At 48.5% G+C, this 21,257-nt stretch overlaps 9 protein-coding genes across 9 annotated transcripts; 4 read left to right on the top strand and 5 right to left on the bottom strand.

The window, feature by feature from the left end:
- Nucleotides 1-228: 228 nt before the first annotated feature.
- Nucleotides 229-721, bottom strand: EURHEDRAFT_513927 (NEDD8 family protein RUB1; the record flags this gene model as incomplete). The annotated part of the gene is made up of 4 exons (XM_040786223.1): nt 229-316; nt 401-483; nt 570-624; nt 711-721. 4 exons carry the CDS (start codon nt 719-721, stop codon nt 229-231), a joined length of 237 nt encoding a protein of 78 aa, XP_040641058.1.
- Nucleotides 722-1,222: 501 nt separating this feature from the next.
- Nucleotides 1,223-3,438, top strand: EURHEDRAFT_513925 (60S ribosomal eL42 domain-containing protein; the record flags this gene model as incomplete). Its single annotated transcript, XM_040786222.1, has 6 exons — nt 1,223-1,288; nt 1,360-1,618; nt 1,667-2,193; nt 2,992-3,084; nt 3,152-3,336; nt 3,399-3,438. The coding sequence occupies 6 exons, from the start codon at nt 1,223-1,225 to the stop codon at nt 3,436-3,438; spliced, it is 1,170 nt and encodes a 389-aa protein (XP_040641057.1).
- A 348-nt stretch (nt 3,439-3,786) lies between these two features.
- Nucleotides 3,787-5,519, bottom strand: EURHEDRAFT_375947 (uncharacterized protein; the record flags this gene model as incomplete). The annotated part of the gene is made up of 6 exons (XM_040778796.1): nt 3,787-4,183; nt 4,251-4,452; nt 4,500-4,683; nt 4,743-4,983; nt 5,037-5,271; nt 5,324-5,519. 6 exons carry the CDS (start codon nt 5,517-5,519, stop codon nt 3,787-3,789), a joined length of 1,455 nt encoding a protein of 484 aa, XP_040641056.1.
- A 1,455-nt stretch (nt 5,520-6,974) lies between these two features.
- hxt8 (putative MFS monosaccharide transporter (Hxt8)) lies at nt 6,975-9,526 on the top strand (the record flags this gene model as incomplete). The annotated part of the gene is made up of 12 exons (XM_040787545.1): nt 6,975-7,034; nt 7,102-7,129; nt 7,181-7,242; nt 7,294-7,484; nt 7,532-7,960; nt 8,010-8,061; nt 8,111-8,120; nt 8,171-8,300; nt 8,362-8,501; nt 8,557-8,670; nt 8,729-8,834; nt 8,893-9,526. 12 exons carry the CDS (start codon nt 6,975-6,977, stop codon nt 9,050-9,052), a joined length of 1,482 nt encoding a protein of 493 aa, XP_040641055.1. The 3' UTR covers nt 9,053-9,526.
- EURHEDRAFT_451579 (Zn(II)2Cys6 transcription factor) lies at nt 9,327-11,513 on the bottom strand (the record flags this gene model as incomplete). The annotated part of the gene is made up of 3 exons (XM_040783959.1): nt 9,327-9,600; nt 9,656-10,830; nt 10,881-11,513. The coding sequence occupies 3 exons, from the start codon at nt 11,511-11,513 to the stop codon at nt 9,327-9,329; spliced, it is 2,082 nt and encodes a 693-aa protein (XP_040641054.1).
- Nucleotides 11,514-13,386: 1,873 nt separating this feature from the next.
- Nucleotides 13,387-15,186, top strand: EURHEDRAFT_410432 (TauD/TfdA family dioxygenase). Its single transcript, XM_040781352.1, has 4 exons — nt 13,387-13,701; nt 13,759-14,020; nt 14,071-14,572; nt 14,638-15,186. The coding sequence occupies exons 1-4, from the start codon at nt 13,699-13,701 to the stop codon at nt 15,098-15,100; spliced, it is 1,230 nt and encodes a 409-aa protein (XP_040641053.1). The 5' UTR covers nt 13,387-13,698; the 3' UTR covers nt 15,101-15,186.
- On the bottom strand, nt 15,132-16,481 carry EURHEDRAFT_410430 (sterol desaturase family protein). The gene has a single exon (XM_040781351.1). The coding sequence runs from the start codon at nt 16,289-16,291 to the stop codon at nt 15,248-15,250; it is 1,044 nt and encodes a 347-aa protein (XP_040641052.1). The 5' UTR covers nt 16,292-16,481; the 3' UTR covers nt 15,132-15,247.
- Nucleotides 16,482-16,792: 311 nt separating this feature from the next.
- EURHEDRAFT_410428 (uncharacterized protein) lies at nt 16,793-17,492 on the bottom strand. The gene has a single exon (XM_040781350.1). The coding sequence runs from the start codon at nt 17,229-17,231 to the stop codon at nt 16,836-16,838; it is 396 nt and encodes a 131-aa protein (XP_040641051.1). The 5' UTR covers nt 17,232-17,492; the 3' UTR covers nt 16,793-16,835.
- A 635-nt stretch (nt 17,493-18,127) lies between these two features.
- EURHEDRAFT_513919 (uncharacterized protein) lies at nt 18,128-20,674 on the top strand (the record flags this gene model as incomplete). Its single annotated transcript, XM_040786221.1, has 3 exons — nt 18,128-19,766; nt 19,828-20,241; nt 20,298-20,674. 3 exons carry the CDS (start codon nt 18,128-18,130, stop codon nt 20,672-20,674), a joined length of 2,430 nt encoding a protein of 809 aa, XP_040641050.1.
- Nucleotides 20,675-21,257: the final 583 nt, after the last annotated feature.

Below are 21,257 nucleotides of genomic sequence, written 5' to 3'. Positions count from 1 at the left end.
ACCCTCTCATATGAAGCTGAAACAAATCTCTCTATCTTGGGTACAAAACCGCACACACGATTGCTCGCAAAGATCGCATCCGAAACAAACTTTTTTCATTTCATTGGCAGGACATCATCATCGCATAAGGTATTCATATTGGTATCCGTATCGGTATTCGTAACCGAAAGCAAAAGGCAAGTAAAGTAGACTTGTTCGACTCATGGACTCAATCCGCACCGAATCCGATTACAAGGAACCGCCACGAAGCGCAAGGACAAGATGCAGCGTTGCACCCCCTTCAAGGTTATATTCAGAGGCTGTTTTGTCGTCTGCCCTGTATTGTCCGACGTTTTTGTAAGCTGGCTGTTCGAGAAAGGAGAGGAGATGGTGGTGGTGGTGGTAGAATGACGTGACGTACATCTGCTTTCCGCCGAAAATCAGGCGCTGCTGGACCGGGGGGATGCCTTCTTTCTCTTCAACGCGCTCCTTTATTCTGGAGACCTGGATTTGATTTAGTACGGGGTTCCTTTTGACTGCGGTTATAGATATTGCGGATCGACGGGTTCGGGATTCGCAGGTCAAAGTACCTTGTAGTCAGGCTCGATATCTAACTCGATCTCCTTGCCAGTGAGGGTGCGGACTCTATTAACACGAGAATGTTAGCTAGCTGCTGCAGGACTCCAAAACCCGTTCCGATGATGCAACAAAATAACCACGCGGGCACTCACTTGATTAACATTTTGACGGAAGATTAGCGCAGCTGAACTGGTCTAAAAGAAGGAGATATAAGTGAAAAAAAAAAAACTAGAAAAACAGACGCTTTGCGAAAACGACGGATCTATGGAGGAAAGTGTTGTTGTTGGGCTTGTTGGAAAGTAAAAAGAGCTTCTTCGCCGCGGCGGGGTTCCAAAAAGGTGGGGAGATGGATGGGCGGTGATGCGGTGATGCGGTGATACAAGTACATGCAGCTGTAGCAAACAGTAGGAAAGCGAAGATACTCTTATCTAGTTGGAGAATTGCATAGATTGTTTTCTCTTTACATTATTTGGCCGTCCTGGTTATGCATTACTGGAAGAATCTAAAGAAGCATTCAGCTCTCCAACTATATATATTCATGCAAGTGCCTTGAGGCTGTACACCAAACAGGCGATTATTTCCATTTCTCACGAGTACGAGCAAAATTGAAACCGACATTCCAACCCACAAGAACAACACACAAGAGCTCGAAGATAAATTTACTATGGCGCAGATAGCTCCAAACCAGAATCCATTCCAGCAGCTCATTTCGGAGTGTGACAATGACCCAGTAGGATGCATCCCCCCCCTCAAATCAAACACTTTACTACATGGAGACAACTGAATTATCAATCTACGCAGACTCGACTACAAACTCGATACGAGGTCCACCGATCTGCAAGAAACGCGCAATATAAAGCCACTATCCTCAGTCCAGATTTCCCCGGATGGACCCTCGACGACGTCCTGAGCAAACTGCACGCTCAAGAAACTGGCAAGAATGAGGGTGAAGAACCATTCATCGACCACAGAAACAACCTTGCCTTTTATGCTCGTCCGCCAAAGCATATCCGGGATCTGGTTGGTGAGATCCAGCGGAAGTTGCGAAGCGTTGCTCCATGTTAGTATTCCATCTCAGAATTGGTGTCCTGATAATTGACAATAACAGCCATCTGGTTTACGCCGTCCGAGGGCTTGCACATGACCACTCTCGAACTAGCCAATTCGCGAACCCGCTCAGAATTGGATACCATTGTCTCTGAACTGGAAGCAACTGGCACAATTCCAGAATTGGTCGAGTATACAAGCAACCACCGATCACGCCTGGTCAGGCCTATTATCAGCTACGATACATCAGCAATGGCGTTGAGCTTCGTCCCGGCAGCCGGAGAGGGGACCGATGACATAGAAAGTGGTGCGTATAGCTATCATCATCTGCGACGGGACCTATACGATCGAGTCGCAGAGACGGGCATCAAAGTGATTCCTAGGTATATTGCTCCTTCTGCGCATGTCACAATTGCACGGTTCATTAAGCATAATGGGTTCTTGCTTGATCAGGATGGCCCTGATGGGAGTCGTGTTGATCGTGAGCAGTTGAAAGCATTTATGGAGAAACTTGAACAAATCAACAAGGAACTGCAGCAGAAGTACTGGCCTAGTGAGGATGGTAATTTTTCCTCAGGCGAATGGGTTGTGGGGCATGAGAAGGGCTTGGAGTTGTGTAAGGGTGCATCGTGGTATGGAAAGGGAGAGTGTGTTCTTATCGGAAAGGGATTTAACTGATAATCAAATAATCAACTGCCTTTCTCACTCCACAATCAAATTGGCAGCATTCATAAAGATCATCGTAGAAAAAAATATTTATGCCTGAGGCATAAAGACACAGTCTTGGCACTATTCCCAAAAAGGTTAGGCTCAATCCCGATAGGGCACTAAGCGAACGAAATCCCACAATCCACGTCCAGCCCGACTTGAACCTCTCCGACAAGTGACAATCCACCGACCACCAAACTCGCGATCCGGCCAAGTCAGTCAAAATGGTAAGGAGATACTGTCCCTTGATTTTCTACTTCCAGCTGTTTCCTCCGGAGAAAATTGGATGAAGTTCGAATTATCGGTGCGGCGAGGCGATTTTTTTGTGCGAGAGCGTCAATGATTCGGATACGACACTTGCTTTTCCACTTTGCGGTCGAAAGAAGAATTGGAAAATTCCGTCACAAACGAGAATACAGTCGAATTTTCATGGTACTTGAGACAATAGGGCAAGGCCGCGACCGCGGACGAGCACATCAAGAAATGCTTTTCGAAAATCCCGGCCGATGAACCCGTGCGCTATCAAATCTCCCAATCAAACGAGCTGTCGATACTCGCTACTCGAGACCGTCACCGATTCGATTTCAACATTTTCTCCGATGAACAGAGGAACATGGACCGGCAACAATCATATCTCGTGAGAACCGAAGGCTGATTCTTATCTCTCCGCGCCTCCAGGTCAACGTTCCGAAAACCCGCCGGACGTTCTGCAAGTCCAAGGACTGCCACAAGCACACCCAGCACAAGGTTACCCAGTACAAGGCTGGCAAGGTGCGTCACTTCCTCTCATTCGACACGGTCACAAGAGGACAACGACGCTGATACAAATGTGATATAGGCCTCGCTGTCCGCTCAGGGTAAGCGTCGTTACGACCGGAAGCAGAGCGGTTATGGTGGTCAGACCAAGCCCATCTTCCACAAGAAGGCCAAGACTACCAAGAAGATCGTCCTGCGTCTTGAGTGCACGCAGTGCAAGGCCAAGAAGCAGCTCTCTCTGAAGAGATGCAAGCACTTCGAGTTGGGGTATGTTTCCTTGTTTTGTCTTCAGTTGTCGATGCGTATGCTAACCGCGTTTCCTTCTAAAGTGGTGACAAGAAGACCAAGGGTGCTGCTCTTGTCTTCTAGGCGTGTGATTTCCTTGTTCGGCTCTGGGTTTCCTGCTATGCGCAAACCGCTTTACGTACAGTGGCGGTGGGGATATGACATTGGCAATGGCAAAAAAATCAATGAAATAAGAGTTCATACCTAAAACTTTACGGGTTCCGATTCTGCTGGCTATCGTAGGATTCGCCGCGACACTTCGTCGTAAGGATGAGTGCTGTGCGGTATACGTCCGAGCTGTTCATGACCTCTTGAAAATCCCTTTTAAGCCATACGGACCTTTTCTTCCCACGCTTCCCCCAGAATCTTGATTCATAATACAACTCTTGAACATTCCCTACCCTGCACCGTACAGATACACGACATGAACCATCAATAATCCTTCTGCATAACCCTCTTCACCACAGGAACTTCCGCCCCATCAACCTCCAACTCCCTCTTGATCCCATTCCCGTTCCTCAACATCTTATCCTCCCCCAAATACTCCTTCTTCCCCGCCTTATGCACCCTCCCATTAATTATAATAATATCCAACCGATCATGATCCTGCAAAATCTCAATATCCTCCAACGGATCCCCATTCACAAGAATACAGTCTGCATAGTACCCCGACTGAATCTTTCCCAGTTCATGTTCTCGCATGAAAAGCTTCGCGACACCCGCTGTGGCTGCGATAATAGCCTCATGTGGTGTGAAGCCAAGTAACTTGGTGAAATGCGCGAGGTCGCGAGCATATGTACCATGTGGTGTCCAAGCAAAGCCATAGTCTCTGCCCTTTGTTAACATCTGATTCAGTGACAGATCAGAGGAGGAAGGTGAAGTAGGGTCTGACTCACCCTCCCGGCAACAGGACAATGCCCCGACGATGCATCTCGCGCATTGCAAGAACTGCTGCTTCGATCTCGGTCTTGTAGCCTGCTGCTTCTGCTTTGGAGCGTGAGTAGCCGAAGCGTTCGCCGTCTTCGAGGGTGTTTATGGGGAAGTTCAAGGCGGGGACGACGATGTGTTTCGTTTTGTTGGCTTCGAGCATGTTCATTCCTGGGACATTAGTCACATGCTGGATCCAGAGGGGGAATGCTGCGTACCTTCGTCGTCGATGTATGATGCATGGAATATCACGTCCACACCCTGTCGAATGCACATGGCTATCGAGTCACGGCCTCTTGCGTGGGCGCATAGTCTTCGGCCGTGTTTGTGGGCTTCGTTGACGCATGCTGCTGTTTCTTCGTTTGTGAAATAGCATTCGTCTACTGAACGGTCTTCTGTGATCTTTTCCAATCAATTTACGTTAGCAAGAATTTTAATTCAAGAAGTAAATCATTACATACCGGCTCTCCTGACATGCTAAGTTTAATTTGATCTGCAGTCAACTCAACATGTCGACGGATGACCTCTCTCATTTCATCCGGGCCGTCAGCGTAGGCGCTGATCCCTGGCACTAGATCGCCATCTCTTCGACAAATTTCTTTGGCGTTCGCGAGATAGCGAGGTCCCGGGATGTCGCCGGCGTTAATGGCGTTGCGTGCCACGACGTCTAGTCTATCCTTTGCGGATGCTGCACCCCAGCACCTACTATCTGAGTTAGCATGAGATATGGAAAAGGAATGGAACAGATAGCTGACATGGTATATCCCGAATCTAAAAAGCATTGGGCGCTCTTTGCTGTAAGCAGAGTATGTTCTTCCACATCAAGCTCGCCTAGCCGGGCCAGATCACCCCCGTTCCATGAGAGATGGGTATGTGCATCACCCAGACCGGACATTAGAGTCCTACCTCTGCCGCTGAATGTGCGAACTTTGGGGTTTCGTTTTAGTTCATCTTTATTGAGGACGTTTCCTACTGCGGTGAATCGCTCTCCTGATACTGGTTAACTGGCGCCAACAAATGTGAAGGATGGAGTTCAATGCACCTTCGATGAGAACGTCTCCTCGATACGGCTTTTTCTCTGTTGAGTCCAGGATCCGCACGTCTGTTATTAAGATCTTGGAGTCTGGATGTGTGCCAAAAATCTCATAATTCTTCGGTCTTAAACGCCCATCAAATCTGACTTCATCGATTGGCTGAATATTCCGTGGAGGACCATCATAGGGTTCAATAGTCGACATGGATTGAAACCAAGAGACTTTGGTCCTAATTGGTAGAGATGGCACCATAATGTCATAGAGTTAAGAGTAATCTTCAACAATCCGAACGGTGCTCGAGATTTAAGATGATCTGGTCAGATAGTATGGTAAAATCATTTTAAAGGACTTGTTCCTCAAGAATGCGCATAATAACAGTAACCAATAACTATCCCAGCCCCCGTGCATCAACTCTCGTCACACTCAGAATCATAGTTATCACTGTAATCTACACTGGCCAGTGCTCCTTCGGAATCAACAGTAGTCATCACTAGACGAGTTTTGAAAATGGAGGGCCGTCAAAGACGCATTATACAAGGCCATATAGCGCCCCCCAATTTAGTACCTTCACTATCCATGATGGATTTATGGGTCCTGTTGGAGCTGGCCGTATCTCCATTATCTCCATTATCATCTTATACATCATACTTGTACATAGTACACAAAGTGGAGAAGACGATCGCGTGGAACACGAGCTTTTTTATCACCTCTTCTTCTTTTCGTTTTCAGATTAAACTCCACTCCAATCAAAGCTGGAACAAAAAGAATAAAGCAAGTATCTTTGTCTCTACCAAGAAAAACCGTAATTGCAGCCGTAGAAAGAGACTTGTGAGATGTTGCAGCTGGCCATGGGGTTCGAGCCAGGTCACTAAATTGTCCGTACAGAGTAGGGACTGCCAAGTGATCATCTTCGAGGAGTCGTACTGCGGCTGGCTCGTGTTGTACTTGGGGGACGCTAGAGTAGTTCAGCCAGCTAGATGGTAGTATTATTGCCACGGGATGTGTCTTCATCTCTTCGAGCGTTATAGCGCTATGGATTAGTAGCGTTGAGATTCTTGTTAGTGGGAGATATGTTTATTTTATTGAGAGCGAAGAATCAATATTGAATTCTCATCTGAAAGAGAATATAGAAACCATCTATTTACCAGTGCTTAGAGAATGGATATGAGGGATGCTGATGCAGCAGTGAGAGGCCACGGGATTCTCAGCAGGACTGAAGTCGGACGCACTCCCAGCCAGGCTTGTCTATTTGTTTCTCATACTCATAAAGTTATTGGCCATTCCTAAATGCAGTAAGATCTCTATCATATTGTTTCCGCATCGTCTTTTATGCATCTTCCCCGCTCCAGCGAACAGACCCCGATTCAACAAATGCCGGGTGTTAGCCTTCATTCTTCACCGCGGTTGGTTTACATGTATATGACAGTCATAGTAGATTTGTCCTCGTCTTCACATAACCGCGGCTCTGTGATCTCGTAAGTATACCAAATCGGTCATTCTCCGAATGGCTGGTTTAACATTGTTATACTTCAATTTCGGTCCGTAGGACGTCGGTCACGTTTTGAATACTTTAGACAGTTTTATAATAAACGCGGGGCTGTCTTAATTCCAGTCTGTTTTTAACTATTTCGATCGATTGATACTATTCAACTGGTGTAGATGGCTATGTGGTACGCATTTGGCGTTGCGCTGTTTGCCGCTATCGGCACTTTTCTATTCGTATGTTTACCGGCTTTCGTTAGTAAGGCAGGGCCGCAGGGCATAGCAGGGGCTCTAACTGGACTAGGGCTTTGATACTGGCATTGCGACAACTAGTAAGTAATAATCCGAGAGATTGTCAAGCAAAGACTAAAAGGTTGTCTTAGCGATTGCTCATCAAAGCTGGATTGATTATATGAACAATCCCTCCGATGGACTCACCGGTGCTGTAAGTTGGAGCCCAAACTATCAAACGGAGGACATCGTCTGACGTGCACAGGTTGTCGCTGTCTACATCGCCGGCGAAGCAGTTGGCGCCTTCACGCAAACCTTCATCGGTGATAGACTTGGTCGTCTCCGGTTCATGGAGATGATGTGTGTTGTTGTCACGATTGGAACGGTTATTCAGACTGCATCTGTTAACATTGGAATGTTCCTTGCGGGTCGAGTACTCGCTGGATATGCTGTTGGGTGAGTCTCATACATACGTATGAGACTGGTGCTAATGCAGTGTGAAGTGGCCTAGTCGGCACAGTACCAATCTACCTCAGCGAAATATCCGATCCCCGCTACCGCGGCCTAATCGGAGGAATCTCAGGCTGCGGCATCTCCTTCGGAACAATGGCCTCGAACTGGGTAGGTTACGCCTGTAGCTACGCACCCTACGGCCCTGTACAGTGGCGTCTTCCTCTCGGTATACAGATACCTTGGGGAATCATCATGTTCATTGGATTGATTACCTTCATGCCAAATTCTCCACGCCAATTGATTCGAAGCGGAAAGATCGAGGATGCACGCAGGGAGTTTGGTCAGATTCGACGGGATTTGCATTCTCATGAAGTGCAGGAGGAGTTTAGACTTATGAAGATGCAAATTGAGTATGAAATGGAGAGGGAGATTACTTCTTATAGGGAGATCTTCAAGCTTTTTCGGCGTCGGGTTTTGGTGTAGGTTGTCCTCTGTTGGAGTTTTGTGGTAATGCTAATAGGATGTTAGGTCTATTGCTGTTCAGACTATGACGAGTCTTACTGGTGTGAATGTGATCCAGGTAAGTGGTCAAGTTATATGGAAGTGATATAGCTGCTAACACATAAAAGTACTACCAAAGTGCGCTACTTCCTACTCCATTCTTCAGAACATTCTACTGACAACTATAGCCATCCTCTACAAATCTCTAGGCATAGACTCCCATACCATCCTTGCCCTAGCCGCAGTATACGGCACCGTAGCCCTCATCGTCAACTGCCTCACAACCAAATACCTAACCGATCAATGGGGTCGTCGAAAGTACGTCCACCCTCCCCCATCTCATCCAGAAACAAGGAACAATTAACAAATTAAATTTTAGGATGCTCCTCTCCGGCTTAGCAGGAGTCATCCTCGTCGAGATCTATGCGGCCGTCATGCAACGAGAATTCCAGAACACCGATAATCGAATCGGGAAGGGTTTTGCTATTCTGGGAATTTATCTGTTTGTCGTGGCATACTGTCAGTACTAACTTTAACCCATATCAAGAGATATGAGGCTAATGGGATTGCATAGATGGTATGCTAAACAGTACAACCTGGTTATACGGCGCTGAGGTCCTACCAATTGCTCTCCGGAGTAAGATCATGGGACTAGCGGCTGCGTCTCATTTTATTGTTAATGTTGCAGGTTCACCTCCTTCCTCTGTTTCAATTATCAATAGCTATACTGATATCACTGGTTGTAGTCACCGAAGCAGGCCCAAGCGCATTCGCCAACATCCACGAGAACTACTACTATGTTTTTGTCGCATGTACGCTTTCCTTCTTGGTTATTGCATATTTCTACTTCCCGTGAGTATTTCATCATCCTGATAGCGGAAATCATTTTGCTGACTATGCTCGATACTAGTGAGACGAAACAGAAGACGCTGGAAGAAATTGCATCCGCATTCGGTGATAAAGTCATTTTACCAGACGAAAGGAGTAAAGATGGAGATGGGAATGAAGATGGAGATGGAAAGACTGATTCACAGCATGTGGAAACTGTATCTGTAAGACAGAGCGGTTGATTGATCCATTGGATCTGTTGGGAGGCATACACAGTGAGCGATGCTTACTAGATCAAGAACTGGATAATGATTTGCTTTTGGTTTATCGGCTCAATTAATATTATATATATCTGCTATCATTCAGCTCACTCATTCAGCCTCTTCGCAGAAACACTTCTATACACCCAATGGAGAGAGCTGTTCCCGACAGCACGATGTTCTGTTGTTCCAGCCAAAAAAAAAATCACCCTAGTACACCCCAAAACACCATACCTAATACCAAAATCCCCACAAATTAACCATGCTGCATCCCAAACCCCTCCGCCGATAAAAACCCCCATCCATCCCACGGGATCGCAGCCGGACTAACCCAGTTCTGTGGACTCATCTGCGCGAAGAACGGATCCATGAGAGATCCATCTATCATTGCTGCGGGGGTGGAGTGGTGTTGGCTGTATGGTGTGTTTATGCTGGTGTGAGCAGCAGGGGAGGAGTGGGCTGTTGATGCCATTGGAGAGAAACTTAGTAGATGTTGTTGGTGTTGTTGATAGCGGGTTGTTGCGACGTCGCTTTGCACTCATTAGTATTGATGCCATGGGAGGGGGAATAATAAAAGGAACCTACATGATCCGTCGTAAAATAGGCACAGCCTTACTGCAAAATGCACTGCGGTTTGATAGCGCAGCGAAGGCATCAAGCGACTTCCAGAGTATATCCTTTATTTCGACGAATTCCGCCTGACTTTCTGGATTCATGAGGATAACCGACAGAACGACCGCGGCGTGGAAGGCATGGAAGCTCCCCAAACCGCTATTATACCATTTATACGGCGCGAATTGGGGCGATTCGGATAGCGATGTATAGATAGTCAGCGATGCCTTGGAAGAGGCAACGCATTTAGCCCTCGAAGTAGATGTCTCGGGTGTGATTTCGCCCTGGAAATACCGACAGAGTGTGGGACGAAGAAGTAAGAGGAATAGTTGATGGATGTAGCTGTAAAGAATATTCATGTTGGCTATGTGGTGTGTTGGTAGTGGTTCATGCGTTGTATCGAGCTGGTACCGCTCATTGCACATCTCCTGTATAGCCACGATATCAGACTCAAGTTGCGGTGTGCTAGTTCGAGACCTGTAGGGAAAGCTAAAGATAGATTCGCAGATCATGGCGGAAACTTTGTATAGACGGAATTTTAGAAGGAGATATGTCATTTGTGTTGGGCGCGGTGCTGGTTCCGAGGGTGATCCTGTTAAGAGGTCGACGTCGTTGACATCTGAGGGGAGCTTGACGTCTTGCGCAAGGAGGCGCTGGTCCAGACTACCGAAGGAGGCATTTTGAATGGTGTACAGCATCATTAGTCCAGCCCATGCGCGTCTTCGTTCCTCACGCTCGATAGGGCCTAGACCGAATCTTTCAGGGTCGATATGGCAGCCCATCGAGATGGCGACGTGATGTGTGAAGCCGATGAGTGTCCATGTTGGCAATCCGCGGTGTGAGCGGGCGTAGTTAATGAGCACGAGACACTGCAGGGAGTTGATGGAGTGTCGCGATACGACGCCGTCTGCTGCTAAGCAGCGCATTGCTGCGGAGCGGTAGCGCGCTGATAATACTTTGATGTTGCGACTGACTGTCTTTTCACGGCCTAGATCGGAGAGTAAGGGATCGTTGTCGTTAAGTGCAGTCACTGCTATGCCTAGGATGGTGAAAAGTAGTGCTAGCCATGATGTTGATACGCTTCCGGCGTCGTGTCGGAATTGTTGATATTCTGCCTCGAAGGTCAGATCATGGAGAATGTGGAATAGCTGCCCGCTATTAGTCTGCTATCCATTGCGAAATGAGAATATGGTCTTACTGGCGAAAACACTTGGAAGTAAACATTCTTCAAACCATCGCAATATCTCCCCGGCGGAAGAACCCCCAGCAACTCACTTCTCGAAGAACTCCCATTTTTAACCAACGGAATCTGCAAGTCATCATCATCGTCCGGAATCTCCGTATCGACATTCTGCAAACAATCACCAGTCGAACTCTTATTCACCACCGAATTCCACTGCGATGCCAACGGCATATATCGAACATGCCCTGAAGAAAACGTCTGCAGAGATCCCATATTCGCCATACCAGAGCCCATTGATTCCAGTGGCCCCAGCCCAATAGCACTATCAGGTTCCGACGAGCTCGACGTCTGCGGAGAAAGAGAGTCGCTAGGCTGCAACCCAGCTAGCGAGTTCGATCTCGCTTGTCTCTGAACTAAATCCTCGAGATTGCGAATCCGCGCGAGTAACTCTTGCTGCACAAGTGAATCTGGTGATTGTTCGGATGATAGTCGCGGTTGGCCTAGGTAGACACAGTCCTCTGCGCCCAAGCCTCGCCGTACACATGTTTGGCACGGTCGTTTGTCGCGAGAACAGCGGATTTTTCTAATTCGACATGCCTGGCAACTTATGGGTAGGCGTTTTCCGCCGTGACGAGTTCCAGAGGTCATTGTGTTGAATATTCAAAAGTACGAATGATGTCGTTCACCGTTCAATTGTCCCCGCAATATACCTGCTGCGTATGAGGAGCGAGCCGAAGAGCGACCAAGACGACCATCCGATTATGAACAAAAAATAAGAATGAACCGAAACCAAGAAGCCACGGGAGTGATAGCTTAAAGTTGGGCACAGATGACGGTTCCAGGGGATGATGGTATGTTCTCTTCACTTCCGCATAGCGGCACAAGCCAACGCCAGCCTCGAAATGCAACTTTTTGTAAAAATTGGGCGCTTTACAGCTGGCCTGCAGATTAAGGCCTGTAGGCGACTCTTTCCCTTAAAATTATGCTTGCTTTTTGCTTGGTTCTCTAGACCCGCAGTGGCTGAAGGAAAGATAGACTCCGAGATTAAGATCTCTGCTGCATTAACAGCTAGTGCTTCTTTCTTTCTATAAAACCCACATGATCTGATGCAGAGAGGTTGCAACTTAGACGAAGTAGTGTTTATGTCTCTTTTATTGCTGATTACCCGGTGTTAAAAAAAAGAAAAGAAAAAGAAAAAGAAAAAGAAAAAGAAAAAGAAAAGGTGCAGCGAATGCCCGAAACCCAGATGGATATAATGAATTGGACCACCCGTGGGAAACACATGTCATTCCCAAGCGTATGGCCAATCCTGCATAATTTACACACTCGTAACTCCTATCGGTGTTGTCCGAGGGACCCTGTACCAATCAGATATCAACCAGTAACAAGACCGAACTGTAATTTCCACCTGTCTCTTTGTTGCGAATATAGAGACAAAAGCCGGGATGGTCGTAGCGTGATCACTGGATCCCGATATAGGAGCCAAATTCAAATGCATTTACTGAACTTGGCAATCGGGCTCCATAGTGGCTCTTCCGGAGTTCCTCGGTGTCTGTCAGATAGCGGCTGTCACTGTAGACCTTGGAGCCTATCCACCGCAACACAGGATAATCCCTTGCTTGTCTGCAGCTTATCTTAAGGAAAATATCGATCAAGGAGTCGCTGTGCTGATTCGCACTATAGGCAATGTGTCGCCCTCGTATAATAACATCCATGTAGCTTTGGATCCGTCTTGAACCGTACTCTTATGCTATTCGTCCGGAAATGATTCCTGCGCGTGGTCCGCAGACCCTTGCCAGAATGAATGCTATTTCCTCGCGAACAAAGAACATGCAACTGCTAGTCGGATCTGCATCGGAGAGGTCGACGGTCAATCGGACGCGTATCGGAAGAGATCAAAATGCTAATGTCCGAATATCTAAGTGCTATTAATTTCTGTTTGCTACGATAACTTAATGACATTTTATTCACCGTGTCGAGTAGCGTATAAGTTGCTTTATCTTGATGGACATAGGAACGCAGTACTTGTATATAGTGGATCTGTCGTTAGAGATCTATCGTTATCTTGATCTTGGATAAATAGGGCTCAAAAAGGTCAGGCCGTATGATGGAGAAGCTTATTTATATTGAGAGCTGACTGATAGTGCATCAAGCTTGCCAGATTTCTGCTAGAAATGGGCTTTATGCGTCTATACACGCTACTTGGGGAATATCTGACTACTTCCCGTTGAAAGATGAAATGGATTCCGTCGGAGGTTCAGGGGAAACCGGAGGAGTCGATCATCCGACTGCACGAGGCCTATATGTAGAAGACCCAATTAAAACGAACGATTGATATACTCTATCTAATGTAGCCTAGAGTACACGGGTGCTTGAGTGCTTGATGAGTGCTTGTCTTTCTATATGTGGCGAACGCTGGCCATATATCGGAGGTTCGCTAGTCGGACTAACGTTATCCCTTTGATCCGACCTATCAGATCTCATCAAAAGATGCCTCAATCGCCATGGTGTGCGGTTTGTAGGGACTTACTGACAACACTACATTCTGTCGCCGATTTTGAATTCCTGAAATCATGCCAGGACACTATCGAAGCATATATTTTTCGCAACATCTCAGATGGAGCCACTATGACACCCCGATGCGAAAAACTGTACATAGCACACCCAGCAACTCACCACCACTCAACTCTATCTCCTCATTCCATTGCTACCAACGACACCTTCGTTTATTATTTCTAAACACACGAATCTAATTTACTAATGCACCTTTGCCATGCCCCCACTGTACCCGTAAAAATGAGGCTGAAGTGGGGGTCCATCATCCAGCCAGAACATGGTAATAAATAAACATTTCCCCCCTATTGCCAAAGCCATTCTAACCAGATCTATACAGACAATGGAAATAGACTACGCACATCTATCCTACTATCCTGATCGCGAGGAATCCGCAGCGCGGACAAGTTATCGTTTGCAAAATGAGCAGATCCAGAATAGTCTTCCCGATGGTTTTCCCGTGCAGCTGAATTCGAAGATGGTCTGGGATAGGAATAGTCTATCGATCGATGAGCACGAGAGTAATGATGGGACGGACTGTGTGCTGGCGCTGGATGAAGCGCAATTGGCCGAGATTGACGCCGCTGTGAAGCACTTTGAAGGTTGATACAATCTTTGCCTTATCCCCCAAAGCTAAGATCTGACAATCCAGCCCTGAACCTACCCCCCTCAAACCTAGATACATCAACATTTCCCCTCCCGAACCTGCACCCCATTCTCCGCCGCGCATCCCAGAGCATCCACTCCGGACACGGCTTTACCCTTCTCCGCAATATCCCCGTCGACAACTACACCCGCGCGCAAAACATAATAATCTACGTCGGCCTGGCCTCTCACATCGGCCCCATCTTCGGTCGCCAGGACCACCGATACCAGAACCAACCCGCAGACGTGATGTTGGCGCATATCACGGATTTCCGTGAAAAGAGCGCTAAATCTGGTGCGGATGAGAAGAAGTTCTCGTTGGCGGCGTATACTGATGGAGAAGTTATTTTCCATACGGATGTGGGTGACATTGTTAGTTTGTTTGTGCTTGGTGAGCCCATGGAGGGCGGGGAGAGTTTGGTTGCCAGTGGGGGGAGGGTGTATAATGAGTTGGCGAGGGTGAGACCGGATCTCGTGCGGGCTTTGGCGGAGGAGTGGTCGATTCCTAGGTACCTTCCTTTATACCTTTTTCTTTTTCTTTATCTTTTTTTGGAATGTTGACACTTCGTGTTAGTGCTAAGAACGATACCATCCACAAACGCCCATTGCTCTTCTACCAGCCACCCACAGACACTACACCCGAGCGTGTAATCATCCAATTCTCGCGCCGCTCCTTCTCTGGATTCGGCAACGTCCCGCAATCGAAATATCTAACCGCAGCGCAAGCAGAAGCCCTCGACGCGCTGCACTTTCTAGCAGACGAACTTCATATCTCCATGAAGTTGCGGAAGGGCGATATCCAGTTTATCAATAATCTGGCTGTTTTGCACGCAAGGAGGAATTATGTTGACGACAGTGAGCATCGGCGACACCTGCTGAGACTGTGGATGAGAGATCCGGAGAATGCGTGGGAGACACCAGAGGAGATGAAGGGGAGATGGGGGAGGATTTATGGGGTGGGGGCGTCGAATGGGCCACCGGTGTTTCCTTTGGAGGCTGCTACTAGGTCTGTGGGGGTGGATAAAGGTGCTATTTAGACGGTATCTATACCGAGTACTCCTGTTGCACGTGAATTCATAAATCAATTGCTAGTTAGTCGTAAGTCATTCCTATATGTACCCCCATAAAATATAGGTCCTATATACAAAAGTCGCCAGCAGACATCCCAACACATCCACATCAAGTTAGAACAACGGCATACTAACCGTATTCACATAATCCACATTCTCCTCCACACTCTCCACCCTCGGACACGTAGTCCCGAAAACCCGATCCCAAACCCGACTCTGCTTCCCATAATTATAACTTTTCCTCCACCCCTTCCGATGATGCAAATCATGATCCTCAATCACAATCTCACAGCCCAACATCTGCAACACCCAACTAAATGGCGTCGGCACGGTCAAATGCAATCTAATTCCACTATGTCCCCAGACCTCCGCAAACGCAACATACTGGTGGCAGATCCACCATTCGTAAAAAGACATGGGGAGGCCAAACGCATAGTGTAAAGTGAAGTAGGTCATCATGGGGACGCCAACCATGTCAAAGAATTCCTGCTCGTGGTCTGCGTAGGCGGAGAGGGTGGGGTTGGGATGTTTGGTGAGGTGGTGCGTGCGGTGGAATTTCCAGAGCGGGTTGAAGTCGTGCATGAGGCGGTGGTACCAGTAGAACCAGAAGTCGAGGACGACGCCGTAGACGCCGATTTCGAGCGGGAGCCATTTCCAGTCGAGCTGGGAGGGGAGTTGGTTCGCGTCGTAGGAGAAGTAGGCGGCCATGATGATGCGCGAGATGGTGGTTTTGTAGAGTGAGGCGACGACCTTGTGCACGCCTACGTCTGGGATGTCATCGCGGGGCTTTTCGCCGTCCAGGAAGCCGTAGGTGTGGCCTAGGCGGCGGATGATGTGCATGAGGTAGATGACGGTGGCGTTGAAGAAGGTTGAGTAGAAGCCTATGGCGGCCCAGCGGGACATGGTGTTTCCTGTGTAGGTGGTGTAGGCTTCGTGAACGAGGAGGGGGATGGCGCCGTAGAGGAGGACCCAGAAGTTGAGGGACCATTGGGACATGTAGGGGACTTTTTCATCCTTGGAATGAACTGGGATTTCCTGGTCGAGTTCGAAGGGGTGGACGTTTAGGAGCTCGATTAGCCAGTGATTGATGTTCCATTGATCTCGGGGGGCTTTTCGCCAGGTGGATTTCATGGAGTCCTTTGGGTTTCTGGCCTCCATCGTGACCGGTAATTTGATGTTCAGGCAGACAAAGAAAAAAGTAACGATACCTAAGGTTTGGTTAATGCATGTCTTCAGATAGATCCTCCATTGCGAATGGCTCTGCTTTATCTCCCCAGGCTTCGGCAAAACAACCATCTCGCAACATGTGAAGGCCCATCTAAACACTCGATCGGACTCTTGTTGGTTTCCCTCCGCGAGCTGGGGTGGTTCGTTGGGGATAGAGAGGGTCATAAATTTCCTAATTGGGAACGGCTTGCGAGGCCCGCACCAGTCAACCATGATCTCCGCACGTTTCACTGGGCCCGGAGATTTGATGTGTCTGTACGGGGTAGTTCTGCGAACCATTTCTAGTAAAAGCATCAGTAATATTTGGTTGATGATCTTGAGATTAGTCCTAAGTTCGTCTTCATGTGTTCGCAGAATTGCAGAACTAGGTTAGGCTTCCGAGCGAAGACGGTAGGGCTTGACGAATCACCACCAGAAGCGTCCGTTGCCTCGGGAGTATGATCTTTCAGATGGATACAGATTGAACAAACCAAGATCATTGAGTATTACTCAAGCATCTTGAAGAGTCCAGAGTACGTAGTGAAGCAGATGAGACGCGAGCGTTAACCAGATAACCAATCATAACAAGTAATAAGCGAGCGAATGAGATTCCGTATATGAACATCCAATCATAACCAACAGAACCTGCACAGTGGTGAGTAAGGGTTTTCATGACGGCATAGCCCAGCGAACAGGTCAAGGGCAGTAGTTCGCTGTGACGTTGTTGTGACTCGAAATATCGAGAAAAATGAAGACAAAGTGTTAGTGAACACCTGTTGTGTTGTTGTGTCAATGACAGTGACAGATAATTATGCTCTGCAAGATATTCTTGAATACCACGCGGTAGAGAAATTGGTCCTGCATATTCCAGAGTTGTCAATGATGCATCCATCGAAAATAGAGTACATGTACTCCGGAGTATGGAGTGGTGAAAAGGAGTTGCCGTGCCATGGATCGCATCCGGTCTTTATCCGCAGGGCACAAAATCAACCATGGATAAAATCCCCACGTTCCAGTGTTTTCAATATCTAGATATCAACATCGACATCAACATCAACTGTTATCAAATCTAGCCCGTAGTAAAACGTTATGACCTCAGCAAAAGTACTACCACCGGGCGCCGGGCAACTCAGCCTTCCGGCGAGGATCCGGCATAAAACCTGAATCGCCACAGTGGGCGAGAACACAGTGGAAACCTAGCATCTGCCCTATCACCAGCGATAATCCAGGCGTCTCGGGCGTTTGTGGCGTTTGTCAACGGAAGTTGAGGGAATCAATTGACTTGCCAGTGAGGTCATCACGAGTCTTTCTCACGTGGCTGAGTTCTTTGTTCTTCTTCGTCTCTCGACCTCTTCTCTTATTTTTCCTCTTCATCCCTCATCCTTTCTATCTTTGTATTTTTCTTTTCAGCTTATTTGTGTCATTCTCTCCTCAGATACAACTAAAACTCGTCTACTTGAGTGTCTTAATTGCGTCTCCAATTGCGTCAACGTGCACTACTTTGATACAACCGAGTCTACCAACACCTCTTCTGTCCTACGAGGACAAACTACCCTGGCTCGTTATTCACATACAATTCTCGTTTATTGCGTCTGTTATTCTGCACTCTGTACACCTGTTCCTTTTCAGTGCTTGCTGTGATCGACAGTTCAGCCAGCCCTCTTACCCCACCAACCCCTCCGAGCCGTTTCTTCCCTGTTCTCCTCTTTCTGCCATCTTTTTTTTTCCCTTCCTTTTCTTCTTCTCTTCTCTTCCACTTCTCTAGACATCGTCTATTGATCCTACACCATGTCATCACACGGCACTGTTTATCGTGATCCTTATCGCGATTGGGATGAGCCTCGTTCCTCCTCCTACTCGGTCAAGCGTTACGTCATTCCACCAGAGGAGGATCGCAACCTGGTTGTTCGACGACCCCGTGATTGGGACGAGCGCTCTGGAATGGAAGATGAGTTAGATCCGCGCATTTACGGTGACCTGCGACATGATGATCCCTACGAACGTGAGTACTATCGCTATACCCGGTTTGAAGACAGCCTCCCCTCATCGGACTACTATCCCCCTGCTCCCATTATCATTTGCGAAGGTCAGCCAATAATAATCCATGAATCTCGAGGTCCAGTTTACGCCAGTCCACGTACTTCCGGTTACGATGTTGCCCCACGACCTGAACATGATCGGGATCCTGGATACTATTATTACCGCCGTGTTCGCGAGTATGACGATGACCGTCGTGCTCGTCACGAGCTCAGGCCTGACGACTCCTTGTCTCAGCGACCCCGCCGTCGTGATGATCGGGACTACAGTGACTATAGCCGTGCTACGTCTCGTGCTTCGTCTCGTGAACGTGATGAGCACCCGAATCACAGGCGTCATATGGCCGAAGGCGCTGTTGTCGGCGTCGCTGCGGCAGAAATGCTTCGTCACCGAAGCAAGAGACACGGGGATGATGTGTCGGATGGTGCTGGTCGGGTCGGTCGAGACGTCGGCGCTGGTGCCCTAGGTGCCGTCGCCGTAGAAGCCGGCTCGCGGGCCAAAGACTACTACCGGAGTAGAAGTCGGCACCGCTCTCGCTCTCGTGTTCGCGATGACGATGATCGGAGCTCTCGAAGATCTCATCACAGTCACCACCATCGCCATCGTCGCAGCCATCACCACCACCGTCATAGTCGTTCGCACGGCAGTCGCAGCCATGCCCGTTCTCGCTCTCGCACCAAGACCCTTGCCGGCCTGGGAATTGGTGCTGCTGCCCTTGCTGCTGGTGTGGCTTTGGCAAACAAGAACAACAACTCAAAAGATGACCGTCGCAGCCGCTCACGCCACCGTCGCTCATCTCGCTCGCGCGCGCCAAGTGAGAGTGATGACCACCATCGCAGTGAGTCCCAGAAACGCAAGCACATGGCAGGTGCCGGCCTGGCGGGTGCTGCGGCTGCTGGTCTCATAGACAGGCATCGCAGTCACTCGCGTTCTCGGAAGGGTGATCGCTCCCGCTCCCGCAGTAAAGTGCGTAAAGCACTCCCCATTGTGGCGGGTGGCCTGGGTACCGCCGCTGCTACTGGGATCTATGAGAAGAATAAGGATAAGCGGGACAGGTCCAAGCACAGGGAACGACGGAGGTCGTCATCCCGTGACAGGTCCCCATCAGACGTGTACCCCGACCCCTCGAGGGATTCGGCTAATTTGATCGAGTACGGCGACCACCCTGTTCATGGCAGCATCCCACCGGCCGATTATTATGGTCGTCGTACACCTTCTCCGGGCTATTACTCTGATGCCTCGGACCCTGTCGCACGTGATGCTGCCGGGTTTAGCCCCAGTCCTCCAAGAAACCGTAGTTACAGCCGCAGCCGCAGCCGGGGCGGCAGATACAGTGACGAAAGCTACTCCGACTCGGAGCCTAGCCGAAGCAGGTCAAGGCCGCGTCCTGGTGAGTGCTGAGTACCAAAATAACTGCACTAGGATAAAGCTGACAGCATCCCACTCTATAGCTCTCAAGGATCCAGACGTGGATAGAGAACGACTCCGCTTTGAAGATGAGGTTCATGATGATCCTTATGCATCTCATGACCCGTATGACGGGCCTCAGAACTACATGCCCTACCCGCCTTCTCCGCCTGTCCCCAAGCCGATCGACAACCAGTACCACCCCAACCCCAATTACTACCCGCCACCTCCAGGCCCTGGCCCTCAATATGGAGCAGACCCACGGCCATACCCTCCTGCTGATTACGCCGGCCCGCCCCCACATGGTGCGCCTCCACGCCAGTATCCCCCTCCTCCAGGACCAGGTTCCTACCCCCCTCCTCCAGGACCAGGTCCCTATGCCGCTCCTCCGCGGAGGCCAGAGCATGTGAGTACAACACGAAACTATCATCCCCACAAAGCCCGATATGCGTCCAATGGTGGGTCCATGGACGGCCGACGTTTAAGGTAGTGTCGCTGACTGTAGAGCATTCAGGCTTAAAGAGTGTCTACACTCCTCCCGAGACGCCGCGACGGCAGGAGTCCCATCCTCGAAGCCAGTCTCTGCAGCATAAATCAGTAGCTTTTGACCTTGGTTCGGATTCAGGCCGTCATCCGGAACCTGGTTATGAAGCGGATGACAGTGATTCGACTGATGACTCCCGTCATCATTCCCATCGCTTTTCACGCAGTCATTCTCCTCCCCCTTTCAATGATAATGACAAATCTCGATCCCCCCCAAGTTCCGACTCTGATTCGATAATTGACCTTCCCGATCGATTCGACTCACAAGGTCGACTTCTGACGGAGGGTGAACGTGAACCACCACTCGGGAATTCAATGCAGGACTTGATTGACAGAATGTTTGCTTAGATTTGTTTTGTGCTTTAGATTTACGATGCAAGTTATTCACCTTACGATGATTTGATATGCCGTGATGAGACTTGATGATTATGCCCACATGATGATGATGATGATGTACTTCCTTTTATGAATTGATTGTTGCGATTTATATGGTCCTGTAGTACATTGTCCGTATGCCTGGGGAAAAGAACAGGGTATTCCCAATGGAGAACCCTGTGAATGCCTTGTCCGAATAGTAATGAATGATTTGCCTTCAACTTCACTGCTCCAGAAGCATTGCCTCTTTTATCACCTCCATCGTTTTCTTCATACATCATCAATAATACCACAGCTATCCAGATTAGCAACTTTCGTAATATCCTATCCCCAATAGCTCCATTGTTCTCTAGACGATAACAGGTTAAATCCCTAAGCCAAACAAGCCTACGATAACCAAGCCAGCCATGAGAATGAAACTGACCGACAACTCAAGTCAAGATCAAATGCAAAACCATTTCCAATTGGAACTATCCGGAGCGTTAATTGGCACATGCCACGAGTTCAACTTTCATTTCACGTTGAAGATGAGGGAACTCCAGACCTGTCAAACGAT

The sequence above is a fragment of the Aspergillus ruber genome, assembly GCF_000600275.1.
Source record: "Aspergillus ruber CBS 135680 unplaced genomic scaffold scaffold00006, whole genome shotgun sequence".
Taxonomy (NCBI): domain Eukaryota; kingdom Fungi; phylum Ascomycota; class Eurotiomycetes; order Eurotiales; family Aspergillaceae; genus Aspergillus; species Aspergillus ruber.
This window is presented reverse-complemented; position numbering and strand designations above follow the sequence as displayed.